This window comes from Physeter macrocephalus, chromosome 10 (genome assembly GCF_002837175.3).
Source record: "Physeter macrocephalus isolate SW-GA chromosome 10, ASM283717v5, whole genome shotgun sequence".
NCBI classification, from domain to species: Eukaryota; Metazoa; Chordata; class Mammalia; order Artiodactyla; family Physeteridae; genus Physeter; species Physeter macrocephalus.
In genome coordinates this window covers 35,156,451-35,179,939 of record NC_041223.1, presented here as the reverse complement: position 1 = coordinate 35,179,939, position 23,489 = coordinate 35,156,451, and the positions used below count along the sequence as shown (strand labels likewise).

Here is a 23,489-nt window from a genome sequence, read left to right as displayed (position 1 = left end):
CTGTTCCCAGGGTTTGAGACAAGAAAGTAATTGAAGAGTACATCAGATTTCTTGAGGAGGATTGAACAGATTTTTTTTGCAAGGTACACAGTATCTGATCCTAATGGGATGCCTTACTTTTATTGTATTCTCTGTGCTTTATTTTTCCCCTTTTATACATGGTCATTTAAATACTGAATAGTCTGGATTTTCAGAAAGAAAAAAAATGCTTAAGCACAACCTATTATGTAGCTTGGAAGGGATAGTATTTGAGAATAGTGTGCAGCATTTAGGAAAAGCTTTTCAGATTCAGTACATATTTTTCTGTTCATATCTCAAAATGAGGCCATGTAATTTGCTTTTAGTGTCTCTGAAAGCTTGTTTTAAGAGAAGTTTCTAATCAGAAGAAAGTCTGGATAATCAGATTTTTCTGGCATATATTTGCTGGATTTTACTGATGTAGTCTTCAAGGTTCTCTGATGGATGGCTTTAAAAAAAATTCTTAAGTAGCTGTTTTACAGCACAAATTCTTGCAATTTAGACCATTTAATAACTCTGTATGCCTCAAATTTAGTTTTTTTATTCTTAGAAGCTTTATTCATACTAACCAAAAACTGGCACCAAAGTCAATATTCATCAACAGGAAAATGGATAAACAAATTGTGATATATGTCCATAAAATAGAATATTATTTAGCAGTAAAAGGAAATAAACTACTGATAAAAGCAACACACTGGATGAATCTCAAAAACAGTAAGTTGATCAAAAGAAGTCAGACGCAAAGAAGACATAAGTATGATTCTATATATGTGAAGGTCAAGGCCTGGCAAAGCAAATCTGTGGTGATAGAAATCAGAATAATGGTTGCCTCTGTGTGGGAAGGACAATAAACTGGAAAGGGTATGAGAAAACTTTTAGCAATGATGGAATTGTTATGGTTTTTTTTCTTTACACACACACACACACACACACACACACACACTGTATTTTATTTTTACCGAATTTAGGGGGTTTTTTTTGTTTTTTTTTTTTTGCGGTACGCGGGCCTCTCACTGTTGTGGCCTTTCCCATTGCGGAACACAGGCTCCGGACGCGCAGGCTCAGCGGCCATGGCTCACGGGCCCAGCCTCTCCGCGGCATGTGGGATCTTCCCGGACCGGGGCATGAACCCGTGTCCCCTCCATCGGCAGGCGGACTCTCAACCACGGCGCCGCCAGGGAAGCCCCCAAATTTAGTTTTAAAAGCTGGATTCTATTGGGAATTTACTAGATAGGCAAGAAATCTCTATCTTTACCTACCATTCCATAATATAATATGGGATTTGCAAAAGTGATTAAAAAAAAACCACCACATACAGATGTTGCCACTAAAAGGCAGAGTTTCTACACTCGCAATTATAGACAATACTACACACATTACAATGAATATATTTATTTCTGAAGTTTCTATTTTATATCTTCCTTAGAGTTAACTTTTATTTTATTACTGTTTTACCTTATCTGTAATACATGAAAGCTGAAACCTTGTAAGTCAGCATTCCCCAACCTTTTTGGCACCAGGCACCGGTTTTGTGGAAGACAATTTTTCCACAGCTGGGGGTCAGCGGGTGGGTAGGGGGATGGTTCAGGCAGTAATGCGAGCGATGGGGAGCGATGGGAGCGATGGGGAGCGAGGGGGAGCGAGGGGGAGCGGCAGATGAAGCTTCGTTCACTCCTCTCTCTCTCTCCCCTGCCGCTCACCTCTTGCCCTGCGGCCCGGTTCCTAACAGGCCCCGGCCCAGTACCGGCCCAGGGGGTGGGGACGCCTGTTGTCAGTATGCATTAGTTTTTGTGCTTACAAGCCTTGTCTGGATATTTTTAAAAAGCTGGCTGCACACAGTCAATGCCATTTGGACTACCACTTACCTGCAATGCACAACGATGGGGCCAGCGCTGGGAGGGTTGGAGAACTTGACCCGCCGGATAAAGGAAAGAAGGCCTGTAGCATGGTAGGGTACTCCATGGTCAGGCCAGCCGGTGAAATGGAACTGTTTAACTTCACGCATCTCACTGTATCCCCTCTGTGCAAACATGTAAAGAAGTGTTTTCAAAAGGACCAAAATAGAGCCATTAAAGACAACCACGAGTACTAGACCTGATTGACAATGAAAAAAATGAGAAATTTATCAAAGATCATGCTTTTTCTGAAAAAGGATGCTGACATGGCCTAGGAGCTTACCTTTATTGTCAGACAACTGCCAAAGAAAGAAAATTAGAAGTCTTGCTCAGTTCTATAAGTCTGGGTAAATTTTATTTACCTTGACAGTCTGTTCCTTACTTGGAATGACAACACATAAAATGATTAGGGGAAAAGGAAGAAATGGGAAGTTAAAATGCTGCCCTACTGACCCAATGCACTGAGTTCTCAAGTGGTGTATAAAAGCAACTTTCTACTTCTCACCTCACAAAGAGATTTTGATGCCTTGCTTATCCATGTTGAAAATAGTTTTGAAGCATAGCATGTAGGGATTTTCCAGAACAGTACTACTCTAGATTGGTTTGTAAAAATATACAGACAGCTAAACTGTTCTTTGGGCAGACTATTTTTCTAAACTCTGTGAAATAATTCAGCACACAGAGGATTATTTATGGCAACAAAAATACAAAATGAAAGAAGCAAAGCATCCATTGTTGTGTATCTCTCCTGTTGGGTTAATTTAAGAGGACCCTTTCAATACACATTTCAAAGCTCTTCCCTTCCTTTTTGTTAAAAGAAGCCTGTACATTGTAGTAGCAGTGCTTGGAGAATACAGATGAAATGCTGCATAATTTATTTTTAAGAATCCACATTTGTAGCCCCCCAAACCCCACTATGATCCATATATTTCCAACTCTACTGTGAGATATCTGTGAATCTCAGTCTCACTTGTTCCTCAGAAAAGGTGGGAAAATTGCATGAAATAAATGAACTAAATTGAGAAAGTTTATCTTTAGCTTCCATCTTAAACAGACTAATACCACCCAGACCTTGAAAGCCAGTGATCATATCTTATAATTCTTTTTCTTTCCCGTTCCTAGTACAACACCATACACAAAGCAGGGCTCAACAAGTAAGTATAATAGTGACAATGATAAACATCACCATGGAATTGTGCAAATAAAATCACTTTCTTAACTACTTTTCAAGTCAGCTCCAGTGAGGAAGGCCATAAATTATTCAAAGATCTGACTTTAGACAATCACTTCATCTCCTCTGCACTGATCCTTTTGCTGGAGTTGCTGTAAGGACCTTGCTCTTTTTAGAAAATTTTAATATCTGGCAATGCATGTTCCCTTATTGTTCATTTTACTTAAGTATTCCTGAGTAATTTTCAAATATGTGATTTAAAAAAAAAATCACTCTTTTTCAGTGTTTTTCCTAAATAACAAGAAAATAAATTTAAAATAAAACCCCAATAATGTTACAATCAGTATTGTGTCAAATCCATAACGAGGTATTAATTCCAAGTATTCCCATTCTGAGACATGGTGCGTGTTTCCATTTATTCACATCTTATTCTGTGTCCTTCAATACACTTTTGTGGTTTTATTCACTTAAGACCAGTATCTTTCTTGTTAAATATATTCCTAGACACTTCAGAATTTTTTTATTATTGTGAAAGATTTTTTAATATCTATAACTGTTTATTGCTAACATGAAGAAAAGCTAGGATATGAATATTTATCTTGAATTAGTCACTTAACTAAATGCTTATTAGTTCCATTTATAAACATTATCTCCTGTTTTCTTGGTATAAAATCATTACACCTTAAAATAATTTTGTCCCTTTTAATAGTTTTTCTGTTTATTCCTTTTGTTATCTTATTTCATTTCTTAGAGCTTCCAAAAATGTTGAATACTAGTGAGGATGATTATCCACTTTGCATTTCGGATTATAACTTCAATGCCCTTAGTTTTTCACTCCTTAACATGTATGCTACTGATTATTGTTGAATCAACTTTATCATGTTTAGCTAGTCTCCTTATTTTTCTAATATGAGTATGACTATAAATGTCTTTTAAATAAAATTAAGTGCATTACAATATCTATTAATAAAATCATATGGTTTTGCTCCTGTAATGCACTGAAATAATGAAATATCCTGCTAGATTTCCTACCACAGTTGTAAAATTCTTGCATTCTTAAAAAACAATCATGAAAGATCATGTTGTGATCTTTTCTTAATTCACTGCTGGATTCAAATTTTCAGCATGTTCTTGAATGAAATTGGTCTGCAATGTATGTGTGTGTACATACTTGAGAAAGGGAGAGAGATTGAAAAAAGAGAGACAGAAGAGCTTGAGAGAGTCCTATTTCTATGTGGTTCTGTTATCACAGTTATGCTAGCTTTTAAAATACATTTAGTTGGTTTTAATGATTTTCTAGGGCCTAAATAGTTTGATTAACTTAGGCATTATTCATTAGTTATTCTTTAAAGAAACCTCAATTATGAAACCATAATACAATTTTAATGGCAAATTTTAACACTCATTCTATTTTCTTTTACTATCTGTTCAGATTCCTAACTCTCTTTGAGTCAAATTGTGGAAATTAGTATTTGCTAGAATATCAGTGTACCTAGACTAAAATCTGTCTCCAAGTTCACACATACTATTTTTTATAATTTTCCTAATAGCACTGTAACTGTAGTTATACACCTTTCGTGTTATCTAATGTTGCATATTTTGTTTTGATTGTTCTTCATTTGGAATTGACAAGTGGTTTAGTTACTTTATTCCTCTTTTCAAGGAAATAGCTCTTTGATGAAATTTGTTCTTTTTTGTTTGTGTTTCGGTTTTATATTTAATTTTTCCTTTGTTTTATTGACTTTTTTTCTGATTTTCTAATTTTATGAATTTTCACAAGATTTTAAACTGCCTTTCAAAATAGAAATCATTTTTGAGTATATATTTTTCTCATAAGATAACTCGTGGGAAATTTTGACGTGAAATTGTTTATCTTTACAATATAATTTTAGTTTTAAGCCTATAGTTCAAAGAGTATTCAAAAGAGGCTTTGGTGATTTCTGAGCCTAATTTGGGGGATCATTGGTCAGTGATTTGTTTTTATTTTCCATTGGATTTTGGAAACGTCTTGAATATTTGTTATATATTCAGATTTCCTTTATAACTAAGTACATGATTGCTTTTTTATAAAACTTTAATGAACTTACAAGAAGAATGTATATTCCAAATTCTCTCTTTCCATAATAATGGGATCTAGCTATTCATTAAATCATGCTTGATGGTTCCTTTCTTGAAATCTCCTATATCTTTGCTTATTTTTTTCTACTTGATTTGTCTAAGAAATTTTCATACATACTTTATAGTTGTCATCATCATAATTATGTTGTTCTGGATGATGGTACTTTCCATTTACTATTTCCCCTAATTATTTTTTATGATGGTAAAATTACTTATAAATATCATTTGTAAAGAGTGGTATCTCCAGATCATAGATGTATAATTTAACTATCTATGTGGACAGTTATGGTTATGTATAATTTTCTACGACTATATATGAGTCATTGTATTTTAAATAAATTTCTTAGGATAGATTCATAGAAGGTAAGTTTCTTGGGCAAAGGACATCAATATTTTAAAGTTCTGTAGACACACTGCTTTACTGAGTTACAGAGGGTTTATGTCAATTTAAGTTTGATCAGCTACATATGAAAATATCTGTCTCACCATATCCTTAAAATCACTGAGGATTATAATTCTTTTTTAAAAAGTTCTGGCTGATTTGAAAGTACAAAATGGTATATCATGAGGTTAAACATTTTCAATAGGCAGCTTAGCAGTTGCTTTTTGGGGGGGGCATTCTATTGTTTCCTTTCTATTTATATTAATGCTATGAATTAGGAATATTAAATAATCACAGATTTCTTTTGTTGTGTGTGCATCTTTTAATTAAACATTTTCTGATACAGATAATTTTACACTTTTGTGTGGTCAAATTTATTAAACTTCTCTGCAACAATGTATGTTATTGCTCCTACGTCTTACTTCAATCTACCTACACTGCCCACTCTGCTTCAGTCTTTCTGAACCTGTTAAAAAAAGTCAGATCATGTTACTCCTGGACTTAAACCCTCCAATGGATGGCTACTTTTACCTTTAATACAAACTAAATTTATCATAGTAGCTCATAAGGGCTCACTTATCTGGCTCTATTATTTCTCTGACTTTATCTCATATTTCTTTCCCCTTCACTTACCCATCTCTGAATACCCTAGACTCTTGGCTGTTTCTCATGGTGACAGGAATATCATGCCTTTAGGTCTCTGAAATGACTCTTCCCTCCATCAGGAATATTCTGCCTGGGACAACTTCCCTGGGATATAATCCTTCCCTGGGATATATAATAGTTATATCACTCACTCCCTCATTTCCTTCAAGCCTTTACTCATGTTACTTTCTCAACAACTCCTTTCCTGATCATTCTGTTAAAACTGTAGTCCATTCCTTCCTCTACCTCAGCAATTTTCCCTACTTCCATTCCCAACATTATTTTTCTCCATAGTACTTTTCAAAATATATGATGTATTTGTTTATTTGTTAATTTTTAATGTCTTTCTCCCCTCAACAGACTATAAGCTCCACAAGAGCAGGGATTTAATGTGTCCCAAGATTTAGAAACATGCCCGGCACATGTGATCCTCTCAAATAAATATCTGTGGAATGAATGAATGAATAGATTTGATAGCATCATCAAGACAAATCTTAACATGGATTTTAAGAAAAAAAAACAACAGTTTCAATATACATATTTTTGTAGAACTTTAGGGTACTTACCCTTTCCAGGGTGAATGTCCTGACTACATATTCAGCAAGTGGTTCCATTTCTACACAAGTTACTTTGAAGTCACCATAAACTTCAGTATCATCAGGCCAATACTTATAGCACTTAACCTAAACAACAAAAAGTATATATAGGTGAACCTGAGTATATAATACACATTAACCAAGATGATTTAATTTCAGTGATAACTCTTCAGGTCACAATTAAAAGACAGCGTAAAAATCTATAAATGAGATAATCTGTTATACAATAAATAGAAAGATTTTGTGCAATTTCATAAAAACATACAAGCCTGATAATGCAATTAGATTCTAGTATAAAATCAAAGCTTATTTTATTTTATTTATTATTTTATTTATTAAATAAGAAATAATTTCTCAGCAATCAAAGACTCACTTAGGAGCACTCACTTGTAATGGTATGCCTAAGAATTTTTTTTCAAACAATTGAATGATATTCTATTTTAAGTGCGTTATGTTTTGCTATTCAACTTACAGTCATATTCTGTGACACACAGATTTTTTTGTGCCTCTTACCCGTCCAACTTCAACTAAATTTGTAACCATCACAATGCAGGCAGACTGCTCTTGCCAGATCATTCTCCAGAAATCATATACTGTTTCATGAACTGGGCCTATAAAAAATTAATTTGAATATTATGTTATCAGAGAAATTTTGTAGTTATTAAGAAGTTTAGATAAGATAAAAAGCAATATAAACTAAATGACCCAAAGAAGAAAAATTAAAGGTCTAACACAAAATGTCACTGAAAGTACTTAAATTCAGTTCATATCTAAATTCACACTAAAGGCAAAAACATACGCATGTACAAGTTTGTTTGTTTCAGTTTGCCTTCTATGTTTTCAAATTCAGAAGAAGAAATCACTAGTTTTTAGGGTACTTATATCTGTCTCTAAGTTACTTTAATGCATCTTCATGTACATGTCAAAATAGGAAGTCTTACACCACCATCAACCAAACAGCACATATTACCAATGAAATATACACACATCATTTATAAACAGTGCATGTTTAGGGGTTAATGAAGAACTATCATACATATAAGGACACATTCTAATCTTACAGTATCATCTCTGAACTGCAAAAGCAGCTACTGGGCTCTACTCTACCCTATACCATGAAACCAGAATATTATTCACCATAGATGATCTTTCTAACTTTAAAGAGTTTATAATTAAACTCAATTACACCAAAGATATGTGAAAAACACTTAGAAAATGACCTCTGTCAAAAGAACAAATTAACTTTTGTTTTACTTTCCTCTTTTATAAAATAAGATGTGCAGGTTTCTCTTCTGATGGTCAGTGGTCAGTTTGGGGAGATAACTAGAATAGTTTTGGTGTTATTGTTAGTATACTTTTATTTCCCAGTGTGCCACTATAACAAGATTTCTTTACTGTCTTCTTATTTTCCACGAAGAATGAACTCGACTAAGTTCCCTTTAGCCCTTTGTTTTGTCTTAGTCTTGACTTTAAAAAAACTGTTGCAAGACAGTCCAGTATTTTATTATAGCAGTGTTGGTCTTGGGTACTATTACATGCCAGGCCGACAGACTCTGTTGCAAGAAAACAGGCACCTTACACAAGATGAGATCTAACTTGCTTTCATCAAAAAATAAGTAATTTCTCTGCCCATCCCTGTTGACTAGTGCTCTGGGACATCAGGATACTAAGAACCAAATCTCAAAACTACCAGCAGCTTCTCTTTTACTTTTAATTAAAAAAATAAATCAAGGTTTAATTTATATACATTTTAAACAGATAAAACAATTTGTATTATACAAATGAATAAAAAGCAGTGTTAATCAGAAAAGCTGATCTTTTTTTTTTTCAGTCAATTCAGATAAAATTACAAAAAAAAATCACATGGATGATTTAAGCAAGTTTGGTTACTCTATTACATTTAAAAAGGCAAACTTTTACCTTGAGTTGCAATGTAGTGGCTTGGTCTCTGGTAGCCCTAAAATAGGAGAACAAATTGGTCATCATTTTATATCAGTGTCAGAAATAAATGAATGAAGGCATAAAAAGATGAAGACAACCACCTGTTAAGATTAAGTTACAGTAAAAAGTCCAGAAATGAGTAGTGAACTCATAGTTCACTTCTCAAACCTAGGTTATCTGAAAGGTAAAAATAAAGCAAAAATTAAATATTTTAAGGGCTCTGATTAAAATATATATTACATAATTGAGTTTTGTTTGCTAGGAAATAACTTCATAGATTTTGTTTGGTTTCACTAAAATGTTTATGCCTTCATGTTAATCTTTAGTCATTCATTCCTGGCAAAATTGTGTTCAAAAATATTCTTATTTTATCATCCAAAAGTACAACACACTGCATTACAAATAGACAACGACATATTAGAACCATAAAAAAATAACAGAACATTCCAATGTTAGAGCTGGACAATGCATGTGTGCATCAAGTCAAAGTCCTGCTGAGATTTTTTAGAGAATATTTCTGTTCTATAATATGTTCAGGAATCTGCCAAAACTATTTTGTGTGTGCTGATAATATTAATTTACACACACATAATTATGGGTACACACATATATAGGGAAAGAAATCTTTTGAAAAATGCATCTTATCCTGAACAAAAGGTTTAGTATTTTTTTCTTTATTTTTTTAGTGTGCCTTGAGTTCTATGTGGTTAAGCACTTAATACTGTTTCAATAAAGAAATTATTCCAGATAAGGGATAAGTTGTTAGCTGCTTTCAACTGGTTTGAATTCCAAAAGACCATGAATAGCAAAAATGTTAATAGTATAATAAGGTTAAGCTTTGACTTGTTGTGTCTTGAGCAAAGGGCTTTGGTAAAAGCCTGAAGTTAGCAGATCATCTGGTCCTAACCAAAATATCCGTAAGACATTTGGTCCATGTCAAGGTTCTTGATATTTACAGAATCCCTTGGTTGTGTCCAAAATGTCCATAAGACACTTAGTCTATGCTGAAAGGTCCTTAAAATTTGGTTCTATCTAAAATGTGCATGAGCTTACTCCATGCCAAATGGTTTTGAATGGCACCAAATATCAAGGACTTTTGGCATGGACCAAATGTCTCCATGGACATTTTGCACAGGACAAAATATCAAGGACCTTTTGGCATGGACCAAATGTCTCATGGATGTTTTGGATAGGACCAAATGTCCTGCCAGGGTCTTGGTAGAAAACCAAGGTTAAACTAAATAGGTAAGAACAAGTACAAATTTGTCAGAGAACTGCTGATATTTTTATTCTAGAGAGTAAACTGTTAAGTTTAGTTTTCCATGTTGAGATGTCTGATAAATTTGAAATATTGAATGAGAGTAAAATGATGACCAGAAATTTAACCAATATACTCAGAGACTATACTTAATAAAATTCGTTAATTCAAATATATAAATAATGACAAGTCACAAAATAACAGTAAAACATGAGCTTAATAAATGTGATAAAAATTATTTCCTATTTATAGAAATTAGAAAAAGTTGGGTCCTCACTTTCATATCTTTTATATATCTAAAAATGTATCATATATGCTGCAATACTTGATATTTCTACCTTTTGCCTTACAATTAATGCATATTTAGAATTAATTAATTTCAGCACACCGAGGTTTGGATTATTTTTTTTTAAAATAGCTTAAGTTTAATGAGCGCTTAATATGTGCTAGGCATTGTGCTAAATGCTCAACATGAATTACTTCATTTAATTCTCACAACAAAATGATGAGGTTAGCGGTATTATTATTACCCCCACTGTAAAGATGAGGAAACTGAGGCACAGAGAGATGAATCAACATTCTCACAATTTCCAGTGTGGTTTTGAACCAGGAAGTATGAACAGAGCCTGTCCTTCTTATATGTAATGTAATATATTGCCTCCTTAATATTTTATTTTATTTGATAATTACTTTCCATTAAATAAAGAATTTACATGTAGATATGTCTGTAATCAAAACTGAACAGCAGAATGTATGATCAAAACAAACTTTCATTTGTATTATTCAATATATATGTGTGATGTGTATTTTACAAATTCAATTTAGTAATTATTTTGCCTAAGTAATTTCAATACTTTACAAACCAATACCACACACCACAAAATAGTCTCCCTACCCATTTTTAACATCAGAAGTCAAATGTAAAAAAGTAAAATTTCAGAAACACTAATACACATCATACTATCCAGCTTCTCACATATGTTTGGGGAAGGGTAAGGAATAAAAACCAGAAACAGAAACCATCAACAAATAAAACTCGAGTACATAATAAATTGTCAAAAGCTAAAAATGGTCCTGTTTTTCTAAACATAGAAAAGGGAAAGAGGTAAAATAGATCTTTACACATGTAAAGGATTTACAAAAAAATGAACATAGGTATACCATATGAGGCTAATTAGGGGAAGCATGCAGAGATAACTAGTAGTAAGCATTAGTAGTAACTGTAATTGAGTAGTTAACATTAAATATTTATAATAGGGTGCTGTTATTTACATATAGTGGTACTTACATCCCTGTACAGCCAAATCTACAGCCCAAACCAAAGTCAGGTGTGAAAGAAAGCACAACAATGTCAGTAAGTACTAGGACGTAGAACAAGGAAAAGTGTACAGTTTGTTCTTTATTTTAAAAAGCTAGCAATCACTTTATAGGTAATAACAAGCAAAAAGATTTACATATATAAGCCAACAAATTGGGCATATTGAAGGATAAAAATACTTACATCTATATAGTTGGCATTAATGTAATCTGAAGAAGGATCATCCTCAACAGGTTGCAAAATTACTCTGGAGTGATCATCTAAATTTTTTAAAGGATAAAATAAAAGCTATTAAATTTTCCCCCTGTTCTGAGACAATGACCCTAGTAGAGACTTAAAATAATTCAGTGGTTAACAACTGATTATCCATAATATACTTTCACAATTTCCTTGGATGCCAGTCATTTGAAGAAATGCAAGAACTTTAATGAGCTCATTACTTATTACAATGATAATATTCTGTTAATAAAGCTTCAATGACTAGCATCTTTATAGTCAGGAAGCTTTTACGGGACATGATAATGTCTGATAAATTATCATTTGAGTATTTTTCTAAAGAACTGAACTTGCCTTAGCTCCTAATTTTGCTCGTTAGGCATGATTCTATATGGGTGGGATCTTTTCTCCCCGTACTTTACAGCAAATGAGCCACAGAACTAGGGAGTGAATTTCGAACCCCTGCTCTCAACTTCTTATTTTGTGAGAGTCAAGGTTAAATTCTGATGTATTCAAAAGACAGTGTAAAATAATTTAAATTGAGAATAAAGTGGTCTAAGTAAATCAGCAGTTAGTTACAAGCTAAACTATCTGTTACTTTTCTTATTGCCCCTTTGGTTTCATATGATAATCAATTTATTTATCTCATGAATACATCGTAAAGACTTCATCAGGAGGAAAATCCTTCGTATTTGTTATTCTAATATTTTCAGCTGTTAATGACACCCCCATACATTTATGTGTAAACATAAAATCAAGCGGCACGTTATCTCCACAGGGTGAAGAGTCTGAGTCAATTAATTAATGAGGATGATGACAATTTCTGAATCCCTGCCAATAGCCAATGCTGTTTTAATATTAAATAGATTATTTTATGAACAGATGTGTCACCCTCTGGGATTTTTTTAAAGTTTAAAACCATATAAGGAGGAATTGCAAATTACTCTTTATCTTCTACACACAGTATTTACATTCACCAAGAATTGTAAGAGAACTTACATGCTATAATGTTTCCATATCGGTTTTTTGCTCTATTTTGATCTTTTTTAGCTACATCCCAAGATGCTGACTGTCCTTCAAAGAAGCTCTAGAAAAAAAGAAAAAAAAAATTAACAAGCACACTGAATTTAATTCCTTTTCTTGAATCAGGTCTGTCTGTTCTGAAGACCAAAATAGTAAAAGCCATCTTCCCTGGGAGGAAGGGAGTACTACAGCAGTAAACAAGTTCAATTTTCAGACCTCAAAGCTTGTTTGTTGGACTCCTACTTGTTCATCTTGGATTGGACTGAGTTCAAATTAAGGACAAGAAACAATTTTAGGGGGGAAAAAAAGGACCTTGAAAGTATTTCAAATTTAAGATCACTATAACTTTGTGAGATGGAACTAGAGGAAGCATCAAAAACTTCAAAACTACTTTTAATGAGCATCTTTCAAAAGTATGCTTCCTTTAGCATTTCTAACAGGAAAAAGAAAACCTGTTTTCTCCCATAATTATTCATTAAATCGTGTGCAATACACATTTCAGTTTCTTTGAAGATCGTGGAAAGGACTGAGTCTCTACAAGAGACCATATGGAAATTTAAAAGAGCCACTATCTCCAAGAGTCTTGGAACAGATGAAATTGTTGATTGGTTTAATTACCATATGCAGCAATTTAAAATATGGGTAGAGATTTCTTTTTGCAGAAAAACTTAAACTTTGCTCAACACAGGAAACGGGGTCTTCAAAGAGTCAACGGTCTTTGAAGCGAGGTACACAGGAATATACATGTAATGAGCAAAAACAAAACAAAACAAAACAAAAAACCCCAGCTCTGGCAGAATATTGTAATTCCTTGCACTCTTTTGTTACCACAGCATAGTGTTTCCTGCATGTATCTAAAACCAACATTCAAAATTCAAAAATAATTTTACTCACTCCCAAACTAAGGTATATAACAAGTAATCTTAAATAAAAGGTAGTGTTTAGAAGATTCCTTACGAAGTTAGATGTATTTTAGGTGGTCTTTCAAAGTAAAGTACTGCTTGTTCTCTTTTACTTTACATATGTGTGTATAGTGGTGGAGGAACTTTCTTCTACACCCCAGACTGATATTTCTCAGTAATTGAAAAGTGTCAGAGGAACTGTTTCTTTTTTGCTATACTATGTTTATTGGGATGTTTAGTTTAAATCACTTCCTTTGTAGTATAATCTTGGTATTTTGGTTTGAGTAGCAAGGGGCAATAAGGATGAAAGAAGAATTTCCCATGTCCTTTTTTGGGCTTCTTTTTGTTGTCTGGATTTTCCGTGCTCTGTTTTTCTTCTCAGCCCCTGCTCAACCTATAATCCTCAAAACAAAACTCACAGTGACAAGTAGTACATTTAGGGCACAAAGCGAGATCTTATTTCTCAACAGAGGGTCAACAAGCAAAGAGGCAGAAAAGCATCCACTGCTTAGGTCTTTCAAATAGCAGAACCTGCAATGATACAATGGGACTCAAGGTATCTTGCTATGGATTTTTGAGTGGGGGAAATATAAAGTCTAACAAAGTGGTTTTTAAATAACAGTCAAATAAATTATGGGATACAATTTTTTTTATTTCTTAAAATGAATTTTGACCCAGATATATCCCCAGGAAGTACCCTTTTCTTTCAATCCATCTACCCCCCCTCCTCATATGTACACTTGATTGTACATTTACAGAGAAAGGATTAGACAGTCTACAGATTATTCCACTGCTTGCTATGTTAAAGCTGTTAAATGGCGCTGGGTATCATGGTTAGAAATGAAATTCAATATAGTATTGAAACTTTCACCTCATATTCCTCTTTGAACCCATAGCTGTCTGATGTCTTCATGAGATTAATGTGCTGCAGTAAGTCGGCTACCCTGATGGCTGGGTGCAGCTGTCCCGTCTGGTAAGGGGATTCTGTCCCCTCACACAGGTAGCGAGGTACATCTAGAAGACGACTGGATTCTGCTGTAGCACTGTGGTTCTCATCTGCCATTTTTCAGATTCCAGAAGATTAAAAAAAAGACAAAGTTACCTTGTTTAATATATATCTATGCAAATAAGATTTTAAGATCTTATGATCTTTCTGATAATAGGAGGAAGGGAAAGAAATATAGTATAGACCTAGGGCAGCACCCCTATAAAGACAAAGCCTTTTACTTCAGCTCAAGGTAGGAGGTCAGGGTATATTATGTGTATATCAGTAAGACAATACATGCTGTGAGATGTAGAGAGAGACACCTGATCCACTTTTGAAAACTATAAGTGGGAGATTTTGCTGAGTTCTGACTTTTTCTTGTACCCGCAGTCAGAGCAGTATAGAGTGGGACCAGAAGATCAAGTTGCCAATTGGAGAGTGTTTTCATTGTTGATTAAATTGAACAAATTCTTTCCCACCCATATCCCAACCTCCCTCTAGGCAACCCATCCCCACAGGGCTGCTCTTCTTGCTCTGTGGCCGTACTATGCCCTTCCACCTCTGGCTTTTTACCACGATACACTCCCAGACTGGGAAACATGAACATTCTACAGAATCAGCCCCTGGGCCCACTACGTCTGCTAGCCAGGTTACATGTGCATTTATACTTGATCTCCATTCCCTTGGTTTATTATTATTGTTGTGCTTTTATTGCTGATACATTTTGACTTTTCTGGCTACTGTATAAAAGAAATGGGGGTATGTCTCTGGGGCAAAATATTTAGGTACTTCCTCTGGAATTCTTCCTCGGCCCATCGAGGCTGAGCTACAAAGCACCTGCTTTGTGTTCCCATGGCCTCCTGTTCTCCTACATTCATATCACTTACAATGTATTTTAATCATTTACTTACTGATCTATTTTCCTCACTAAACTCTCAATACTTAGCATGTAGAGACAAGAGTCATATTTTTCTCTTTATTCTAAGTGCCTGGTGCAAAGCAGTCACTCAATACATATTTCAATGACTCAGTTAGTTAAAAATCCATTAAATCCCTCACGACCCACATTTAAGTATAGGCCCCATCTCTACTGTGTTGTTAGCTTAAAATGAAAAGAAACTCTTAAGTCTCTGTCATAAGAAGGAAGAAAAGAACAAGAACATTTTACCTCTGAAAAATAAATATTATTTTAATGACCACAGTACTAATCATTACAATGAGAAGAAGCATGCTTATAGCTATCACATTTAAACTTACCATGTTAAAAAAAACACAAATGTTTTAAGGGGTGTTACTTTAGAAAACATTACACCGCCATACTCATTAACAGAGGAGAAAATACACTCTTAGGGGAACTTTTGTTTTAATGATAATGCATACTGTAGAGAACGATATTTAGTTAACAGTTAAACATATTTCAAGCGCTGGTACATTTGCCTGTTCTATCACCAACTCTACAAATAGGATATGGCAAAAAATGAATTGTTGTCCCCATGATAAACATTTTTTCTTCCTGGAGAAGGAAAAAAAAAAAAAGAACCCCACAATCAGATTTGTATGCTTCTATAATTTAGCTAGATTGCATTTACTTTACTTTCTCTTATTAGGATGAATGCATTTTTTCTTTTTGAATTTACTTCTAAAACTCTACATTGAACTAAAAAAACAAAAAACCCCAAAACTCTGGGCTTCCCTGGTGGCGCAGTGGTTGAGAATCCGCCTGCCAATGCAGGGGACACGGGTTCGAGCCCTGGTCTGGGAAGATCCCACATGCCGCGGAGCAACTAGGCCCGTGAGCCACAACTACTGAGCCTGCGCGTCTGGAGCCTGTGCTCCGCAACAAGAGAGGCCGCGATAGTGAGAGGCCCGTGCACCGCGATGAAGAGTGGCCCTGGCTTGCTGCAACTAGAGAAAGCCCCTGCACAGAAACGAACACCCAACCCAGCCAAAAAAATAAAAAATAAATGAATAATTAAAAACAAAACAAAACAAAAAACCCCCAAAACTCTGCTGGATTCTTTTGTGACCTAAAAACACCCAAATGAATTAATGCTCTTTACTCTGGTTTCCCACTCCTCTACACACAAACATTTGCTAGCAAACATGATTTATGAGAGTTTCCTGTTTTTTCTATGAGACAACACTCAATTGATCTATCTTTGCTAAAATATTGTAATCAATACACTGACATAAAGAATATATACATCTCCCCAGTAAAATTAAATTCAGAAGCCACCGATTTGGGCACTATCACAGAATATAAAGCTTAGGATGAGAAGTAAAGAGAATAATGTCAGGGAGGCAAAACGCAATGACCCAAGCTGGAATAAGGTAGTCAGTGCTCTGTGAAGCAGCCCCAGAGCGCACGTTGCACCTGCTGGAGCAGTGGAATATTTACATTTGTAAAAGGCTCAGTGAGAAACACAGAATTTACCCATATTCCAAATCTTACATGATTATCAATATGAAGTAGACAGTGCCTTTTGTTTTGCATTAAGCTTTAATACAGTAGTACAATGAGCAGTATTTTTTAAAATAATCACACATGAATTATTAATCTCTATACATTTCTACCTCATTAAATTACCTAATAATGTGACTAGAAGTAAGAGTACATGTACTAATCATTATCCTTATCACACATTTAAGAATAACTTCAAATATTTCCTTGATGGAAAGGTTTCCTAGAGTTCTTTGTAATACACTTACCAGTTATAGGGACTTTAACCCAATGAAGCAGTAGAACACAAAAAACAAAAATATGAATCAATACAAAAATTTCTAACTTCTTTTTAAATCAGTAAGCAGATATTAATATCAAGCAATATTTGAAGTGACTTCAAAAATTGCTTTATAAATACAAAATCAACTGGATGCAAAACAACTGTAAACACGGTGATTCCAAGAATGATGAAAAAATGCAACAAATCATTTCTAAATCTGGTATGATTGAGCTTTTTAGCTTTTAAGAAGAAATATGAAAAAAAAATCAGCTTGACTTTCAAAGTGAAATAAAATGCACAATGACTGTTTAAATGAACAGATTTTATAACTCTATTGTGTTAACTCTAGCCTTCCTTAAACAAAAATATCCTCTTTCTTGGGGAAAATTATTACAATAATCTTTTAAACTTTATACATTATCTCCTTTTCTCTTTACTAAGCTCTGAGGAAAAGGCATGGTAAGAAATATTATATTATTTTACAGATGGAGAAGCAAAGACAAAGGTATTTTCATGAGTTCATACTGTGAGTCCACAAGAGGACTGAGACTTAGACCCAATTCTACATGTCCTTGAATATTACTGTAATGAAATTTTAACAGTGAGGTAACTATCTTTTTCTTGAGTTTTTAATAACTTAATTGAATTTAACTTATTAGTTTGATGCTGACAGCATTCTACACCGCTCAACAGAAGATGACATTTTCAGAGGCATTTGATGCCTCCCAAAGATCATGATTCCTGGCTCCTTCCTACATGATCAGACCATCCCTTGGGGCAAATTCCCCAGCTCACTTCCCTTCCATTACTGGTGTGGACATCAAAGGGAGAGTGCAATCAGAGACAGATTCTTTTAGAATATACCTTTATATTATAAAATTGTAATTTTTAATAATTATTTTAGTGAAAAAGAGGTATATTTTGCTTAACTGAGTTAGTTGTATTGTTCCAACATATTTTAAAAATATAATTAAACATTGAATACATGGATAATAAAAACATGCAAAAGCTAATGTTTTATGTTCAAGGAAATTTAAATATACAACATGAGAACTGGGAACTTTTAAGATACATTTATCTGGCAATTTCTACATTTCTCTGGTTAAATCTTAAATATTAGAAGCAGGGGGGTCAAATTGATAAGAAAACTTGCGAACATACGAGCAAGCTGGTCATGAATCATTGGTGTATAATTAGTCAAGGAATAGAGTACAAATTGAAATGAAACTCATTCTATTCTTAAATATACAGTTGGATTAAACATTATTTTAATTTTAGAGCTGAAAAGGTCTTATTCATCACTAACAATATCAGTTGTCTTAGATGTTATATAGTGGTAAATCTTGGCTTATTCTAAATTTTTTGAAAGATAATACTTATGTAAGATGCACATAGAATGCAAAACTCCATATCAATATTGTAGCAACTTTACCTGCATTTATAAATTCTTAACAAAGACAAAGCAAATTCACACATTCCTAATGTTTACTTGGAAATGTGTTCTTTAGTTGCTATAAAATTAGGAGGATTTAGAAAATCCCTTTAAATCAGGTAGATTTTTATATGTAAACTAATTATCCAGGTAGCACTGGCCCCTGAAATGTGTGCATTTGGGTTCATTCTACTTACTTGCATATATAAACATTAGTTATATATTGGGGGCCCTTGTACTTTCACTCTGAATCTAACAGAATCAAGAATGAAACAATATGTTGTTTTAAAAAAAGCACACCTTACTAATTTGAAAGGCACTAGATCTAATTGTGTTGACCACAGTTGCTCTCTTTGATAAAACCAGGACTATATTTTTGAAATCAAACTGCTTCCTGTGCTGTAAATAATTACTGTGTGGACAAAGCTATAACCCATGCAAGGAGGGGTGATTCATGCAAAAAAAGATGACAAAGAATTAGGGCCTCACCTAACACAGCAGTCGGCACAAGTGGATCATTGGGCACTGTAGGAAAACAAAGCTCATGAAGGAACATATTGCCCTAAAGTTGTATTTTATGCTCTTTTTTTCCTTTAAAATAAATTTATCATTTCTTAAGAAATATAACTATTAAACTTTCTTTGATTACTATAACCTGCAAAGGTAAAATTCTCTTTTTCAAAGCTTGGGTTATCTCAAAATACCAGGAAAGATGCATCTATAATTATATTTCAGTAGTCAGTTCAATTTTAAAAGCCAAGAAGATTCAGCATGACATTATAAAGATTATAAAATTAGGGGGGAAAAACATGTATTTTAGATTTATCAAGTGTGAGGTACTTAGAAGTAATTATCTTATATTCATTCCAAATAAATTTTTTTAGTTAACTTTGGGAAATAGATTTAATCCTTTCTCCAAGTTCATAAGTGTATATTTATAGTTATACTGCTAAATTCAAGCCTCCTAATAAGGTACACAGTCAGTAGATAGAAAAGCTTTGGAAACAAAAATCCTTTCAAATCCTTAACTGATTAATTTTTAAATCAAGTGGTTAGAGAGATGATACATCTATATTTTTAACAAAACTTACTTTCAACAATAATAAGATTTTCACTATCATTTATCTTATAGTGAAATGAAAATAAAATAGATCAGAAAAGCTTTATCATTATTAAAACTAAATCCAAAATGATTCATTACAACATTTCTAACTAATAATTTGGTGTAGATATATATCAGGGAAAATGATGGCCAATAATTACTAAAAGTTTTCACCAAGCTGAACATTTCAGAAAAAAATCCCTCTCTGAAAAGACATAAATGCATACAACCTACAAATACTTTATTTTCTCAATCTTACCATCCCATATGTTTATAATCTGTGTCGAAAATAATACTTCTATTGTTTACTTCTTTCCTTATACATGTGTTTCCCAAACTGAGGTAAACATACCTCTGGGATCTGTGACAAAATGCCTCTGTGTACACAAGGCCAAGGATAAACAAAATTTGCCTTCTTCAAGTACCAATTTTACTTGGGGATTTGAAGAGACAGTCAGGTAATTTAACTTAAAGTAACAAAATAAAGACAGTGCTATAAAACAAGATATAAAAATCAAAGAAAATTTGAAGATAATAATATTGATTGTGAAGCAGTAAACTACTTCAGAGGGAATATTTTAAAAGACAGTATTTTAAAAGATCTGCTTTCATAGATCAACATGAGGAATTCTTAACATGGATGGGTGAATGGATGGATTTCACCGTTCCCTGCCAATCCTTCAATTCAAGTAAACTTTTGGACTTCACACCAGATACTTAAGAGTATGTAGATTCCTCTTTCCCCTGGTTAACTTTTTATTACTGAAATTCTCCAGGAGTCTATAGAATAATTAAATAGAATAACTTTCCCATGCCAATAACTCCCAGAAAGAATTATGATATTTCTTTTCTCAAAAGGAACTTTATCTTACACAAAGAAGACTCAAATGGCAAAACAATTATAAATAAATTCTGACATGAACTAATTTTATGTAGGCAATCAAGTATATGGATATATGGATATGTCTTATAACATAGTAATAAAATTCATACAGTTTGAAGTTAAACTAAATCCAATATCAAGACTGAAAATAAGCCTTCTGATAAACTCCATAATATTCTATATCACTTCTTCTCTTTTCAGCTACTTTTCCCATCTCTCTTTCTTATTTCCCCTCACTATTCAAAAGGTAATGTGTTGAATTCAGAGAGACATTAAAGAACTTTAAAAATCTTTGATTAAAATTTTGATGAAGAACTTACATCTTGGACTAAAATTATGTTGGTCCATAAAGGTGATGGAAAGAGGGTCTTCTGCATGCAGAGTGCTCTGATCAGCATAACTTCGATCCATAGCATTCACCATGTGCGTCATCTCCTGCCGGGTGTTCCCCAGAGCATCTTTGCGTTTTTTAGCAAGCTTGCTGCCAAGACAAATACCAAAGGGAAACCTTAGCGTGAGGCTTGAAGGAGAGTTGACACCAGCAGTAAATAGTTCAGGGAAGCCCGAGGATAAGAATACAGATTTGGTTTAGAAACTCTAAAAACATGTCATAATTTCAGGAATTAAGTTTGACATCCAAACGATATTTGTTGATTGCTATAAAATTGTTTTGTCATATGGATATTTCAACATTCAAGCTGTCAACCCAAATGTCTCATCACTTCTTGTATTTTATCATTAAAATAAATTATCATAAAGCACGACTATACCTTATTAGAACAGTATGTAAATACTTCCATAGTAGAGTTGCTCAAGGAAAACTTAAGCTAATGCTAAATTTTAGTTTTCCTCCTGGGTGATTAACACGCTTGAGCAACTTTTAGAAGTTCTTCTGGGGGAATAACATGACTACTTTTTCAAGTTTATTTTACTATAGTCATCCAACTAAAACAGATAAAGAAATCCCATTCTTCACTCTTTGTTCTATTGTTCAGTAAAAATGCAACACGTAGAATTAACATATGTAGCAATAGAATCAACCGCAGCTAGATATAATGCAAATACTCAGGAATATATGGGACAATTATATACTTTATAAGAAAAGTACTTTAAGAAAAGTTTGGAAAATGCTATGCAGAGGTATTATGCAAATGATCATAATACTGAATGACAAACACGGTCAAATCCTAAAAATGTGTTTCAGAACCCCATGGCAGAGTACCAACTACAGAATGGCCTTAAGAATGCAGCAAAGCAAATGACACAGGGGATTTGGAAATTAGCAGAGTTAGACTTTTGAGCTACTCAAACACTGATATCTTTATCTTACATACCAAGGATGTGAAATACATTCTGGTTCTTTGTGAATGTTACACATGAAACATGCAATTAAAAACCTATTAAAGCAGTATAAAACATTTACCTCACATTAATAAGGCACTCTAAAAAGAAATAAAGAAACTCTAAATGCCTGTAGTAGCCAGATTATGTTTCTAAGTTTATGGCAGCAGTTTACGTTGCTTTGGAAGTATTTTTTAGTTTTAAGAGTAACATTTCTCAGCTGGATTATTAGCTAGGATAAATTCTTCTGATTCTCATGAGTATCTGTACTAGAGTAAATATACTACAAAGACCTAAAAAAAAAAAGACTAATTTAGTAGTTGTGTTTATGTCCAAAGGCTTTTCCTTTAGAAAATTAATCTGATGATTTGAGAGCTACTCATGTGTGGGATATTTTTCTTTGAGAATTACAGTACTTGGCCTCAGGGGTACATACCCCACAATACCCAATATATTGACATAGCAGATCTGATACTTAAGTAAGATAGTCATAAACTAGGCTTTAGGGATGGAAATGGCATTAATTTTTTTAGAAATAATAATAATGATAAGGACAGTATTATCAATAAGAAAACAATGACAAAACTGTAACAAGAACTACCACCACCACCGTCACTACCACTACACCATCACAACCACTGCTACCACCACCATCACCACCACTACCCCATCACAACCACTGTCACCACCACCATCACTTAGTAGCAATATTTGCTCTATTCACTGAAAGATGTCTTATCTCTTTTTTCTAGGTTAGGGGGCAAAAACCCTGTAAAACCCTTACAGGTTTCACACAGGGAATATAAACAGTGCTGCTGCCAGTGATGAGACACCACATGGTAGGGTGGGGACTGCAGAGAACTGGAGAGCAGTTTAGGAGGCAACTTGCCTAAGTGAATATTGGCATTTGATCCCAGAGTTGAGTTTCTCATTTAAAAATTATTTTTAAAGAGAACACATGACTCTGAATATTTATGTTAAATTTCCTTATTCTTTCAAGTGGTTCTATTTTTTGAAAGAGTGTGTACGGCAAATTACACATCAGCAGGTGATATGTTAGTCTATAGGCTTCACTTTCCAAACTTACCTCTAGGACATTTCCAAACTTACCTACAGGATATTTGTTCTTTGACCTACAATGTTTTTTTACCTCTAGTATCTGGTTAACTTCCATTCTGTCTTGCCTCATCAGGGAGACTTCTCTGACTGAACCCAATACAACCTGTCTCAGGTTAGGTTTCCCTGGTAGGTATTTTTATAGCAACATGTTTTCTGCCTATAATAACACTCATCACATTATTATTGTGAGTATCCTTTTGTTTTCCCCACTATATGTTCCATGAAGGGAAGAACCATCTGTATATCCCTAGCACTTAGAGCAGTGTCTGGCATATAGCAAACACTCAATAAATACTTGTTGAATGGATGAATTAGGTCTGGTATATGCTTGGTACTTGTCATTTGTTAACTCAATTAATTCTCAGATCAATGAACTGAAAAAGCCATGAGAATTCTAATTGTATAGATGAGCTCACTCAGG

General features: G+C 33.8%; 1 protein-coding gene across 7 annotated transcripts in view; it reads right to left on the bottom strand.

Annotated features, from left to right (window-relative positions):
* The window catches only part of PTPRK (protein tyrosine phosphatase receptor type K), a 598,377-nt gene that overhangs the window by 14,386 nt on the left and 560,502 nt on the right, over positions 1–23,489 (bottom strand). For 2 of the 7 annotated variants that reach the window (XM_028494460.2, XM_028494459.2), the window contains exons 15-24: positions 20,929–21,089; positions 19,113–19,148; positions 14,355–14,539; positions 12,558–12,645; positions 11,526–11,602; positions 11,313–11,330; positions 8,746–8,782; positions 7,339–7,436; positions 6,796–6,912; positions 1,884–2,038 (exon numbers count right to left, since the gene is read on the bottom strand). In XM_028494460.2, the coding sequence (XP_028350261.1) occupies positions 1,884–2,038; positions 6,796–6,912; positions 7,339–7,436; positions 8,746–8,782; positions 11,313–11,330; positions 11,526–11,602; positions 12,558–12,645; positions 14,355–14,539; positions 19,113–19,148; positions 20,929–21,089 (972 nt within the window). Of the gene's footprint in view, positions 1–1,883; positions 2,039–6,795; positions 6,913–7,338; positions 7,437–8,745; positions 8,783–11,312; positions 11,331–11,525; positions 11,603–12,557; positions 12,646–14,354; positions 14,540–15,745; positions 15,982–19,112; positions 19,149–20,928; positions 21,090–23,489 lie in introns of those variants that run through there. The other 5 variants (XM_024122495.3, XM_024122494.3, XM_028494461.2 and 2 more) reach the window with 4 other exon arrangements.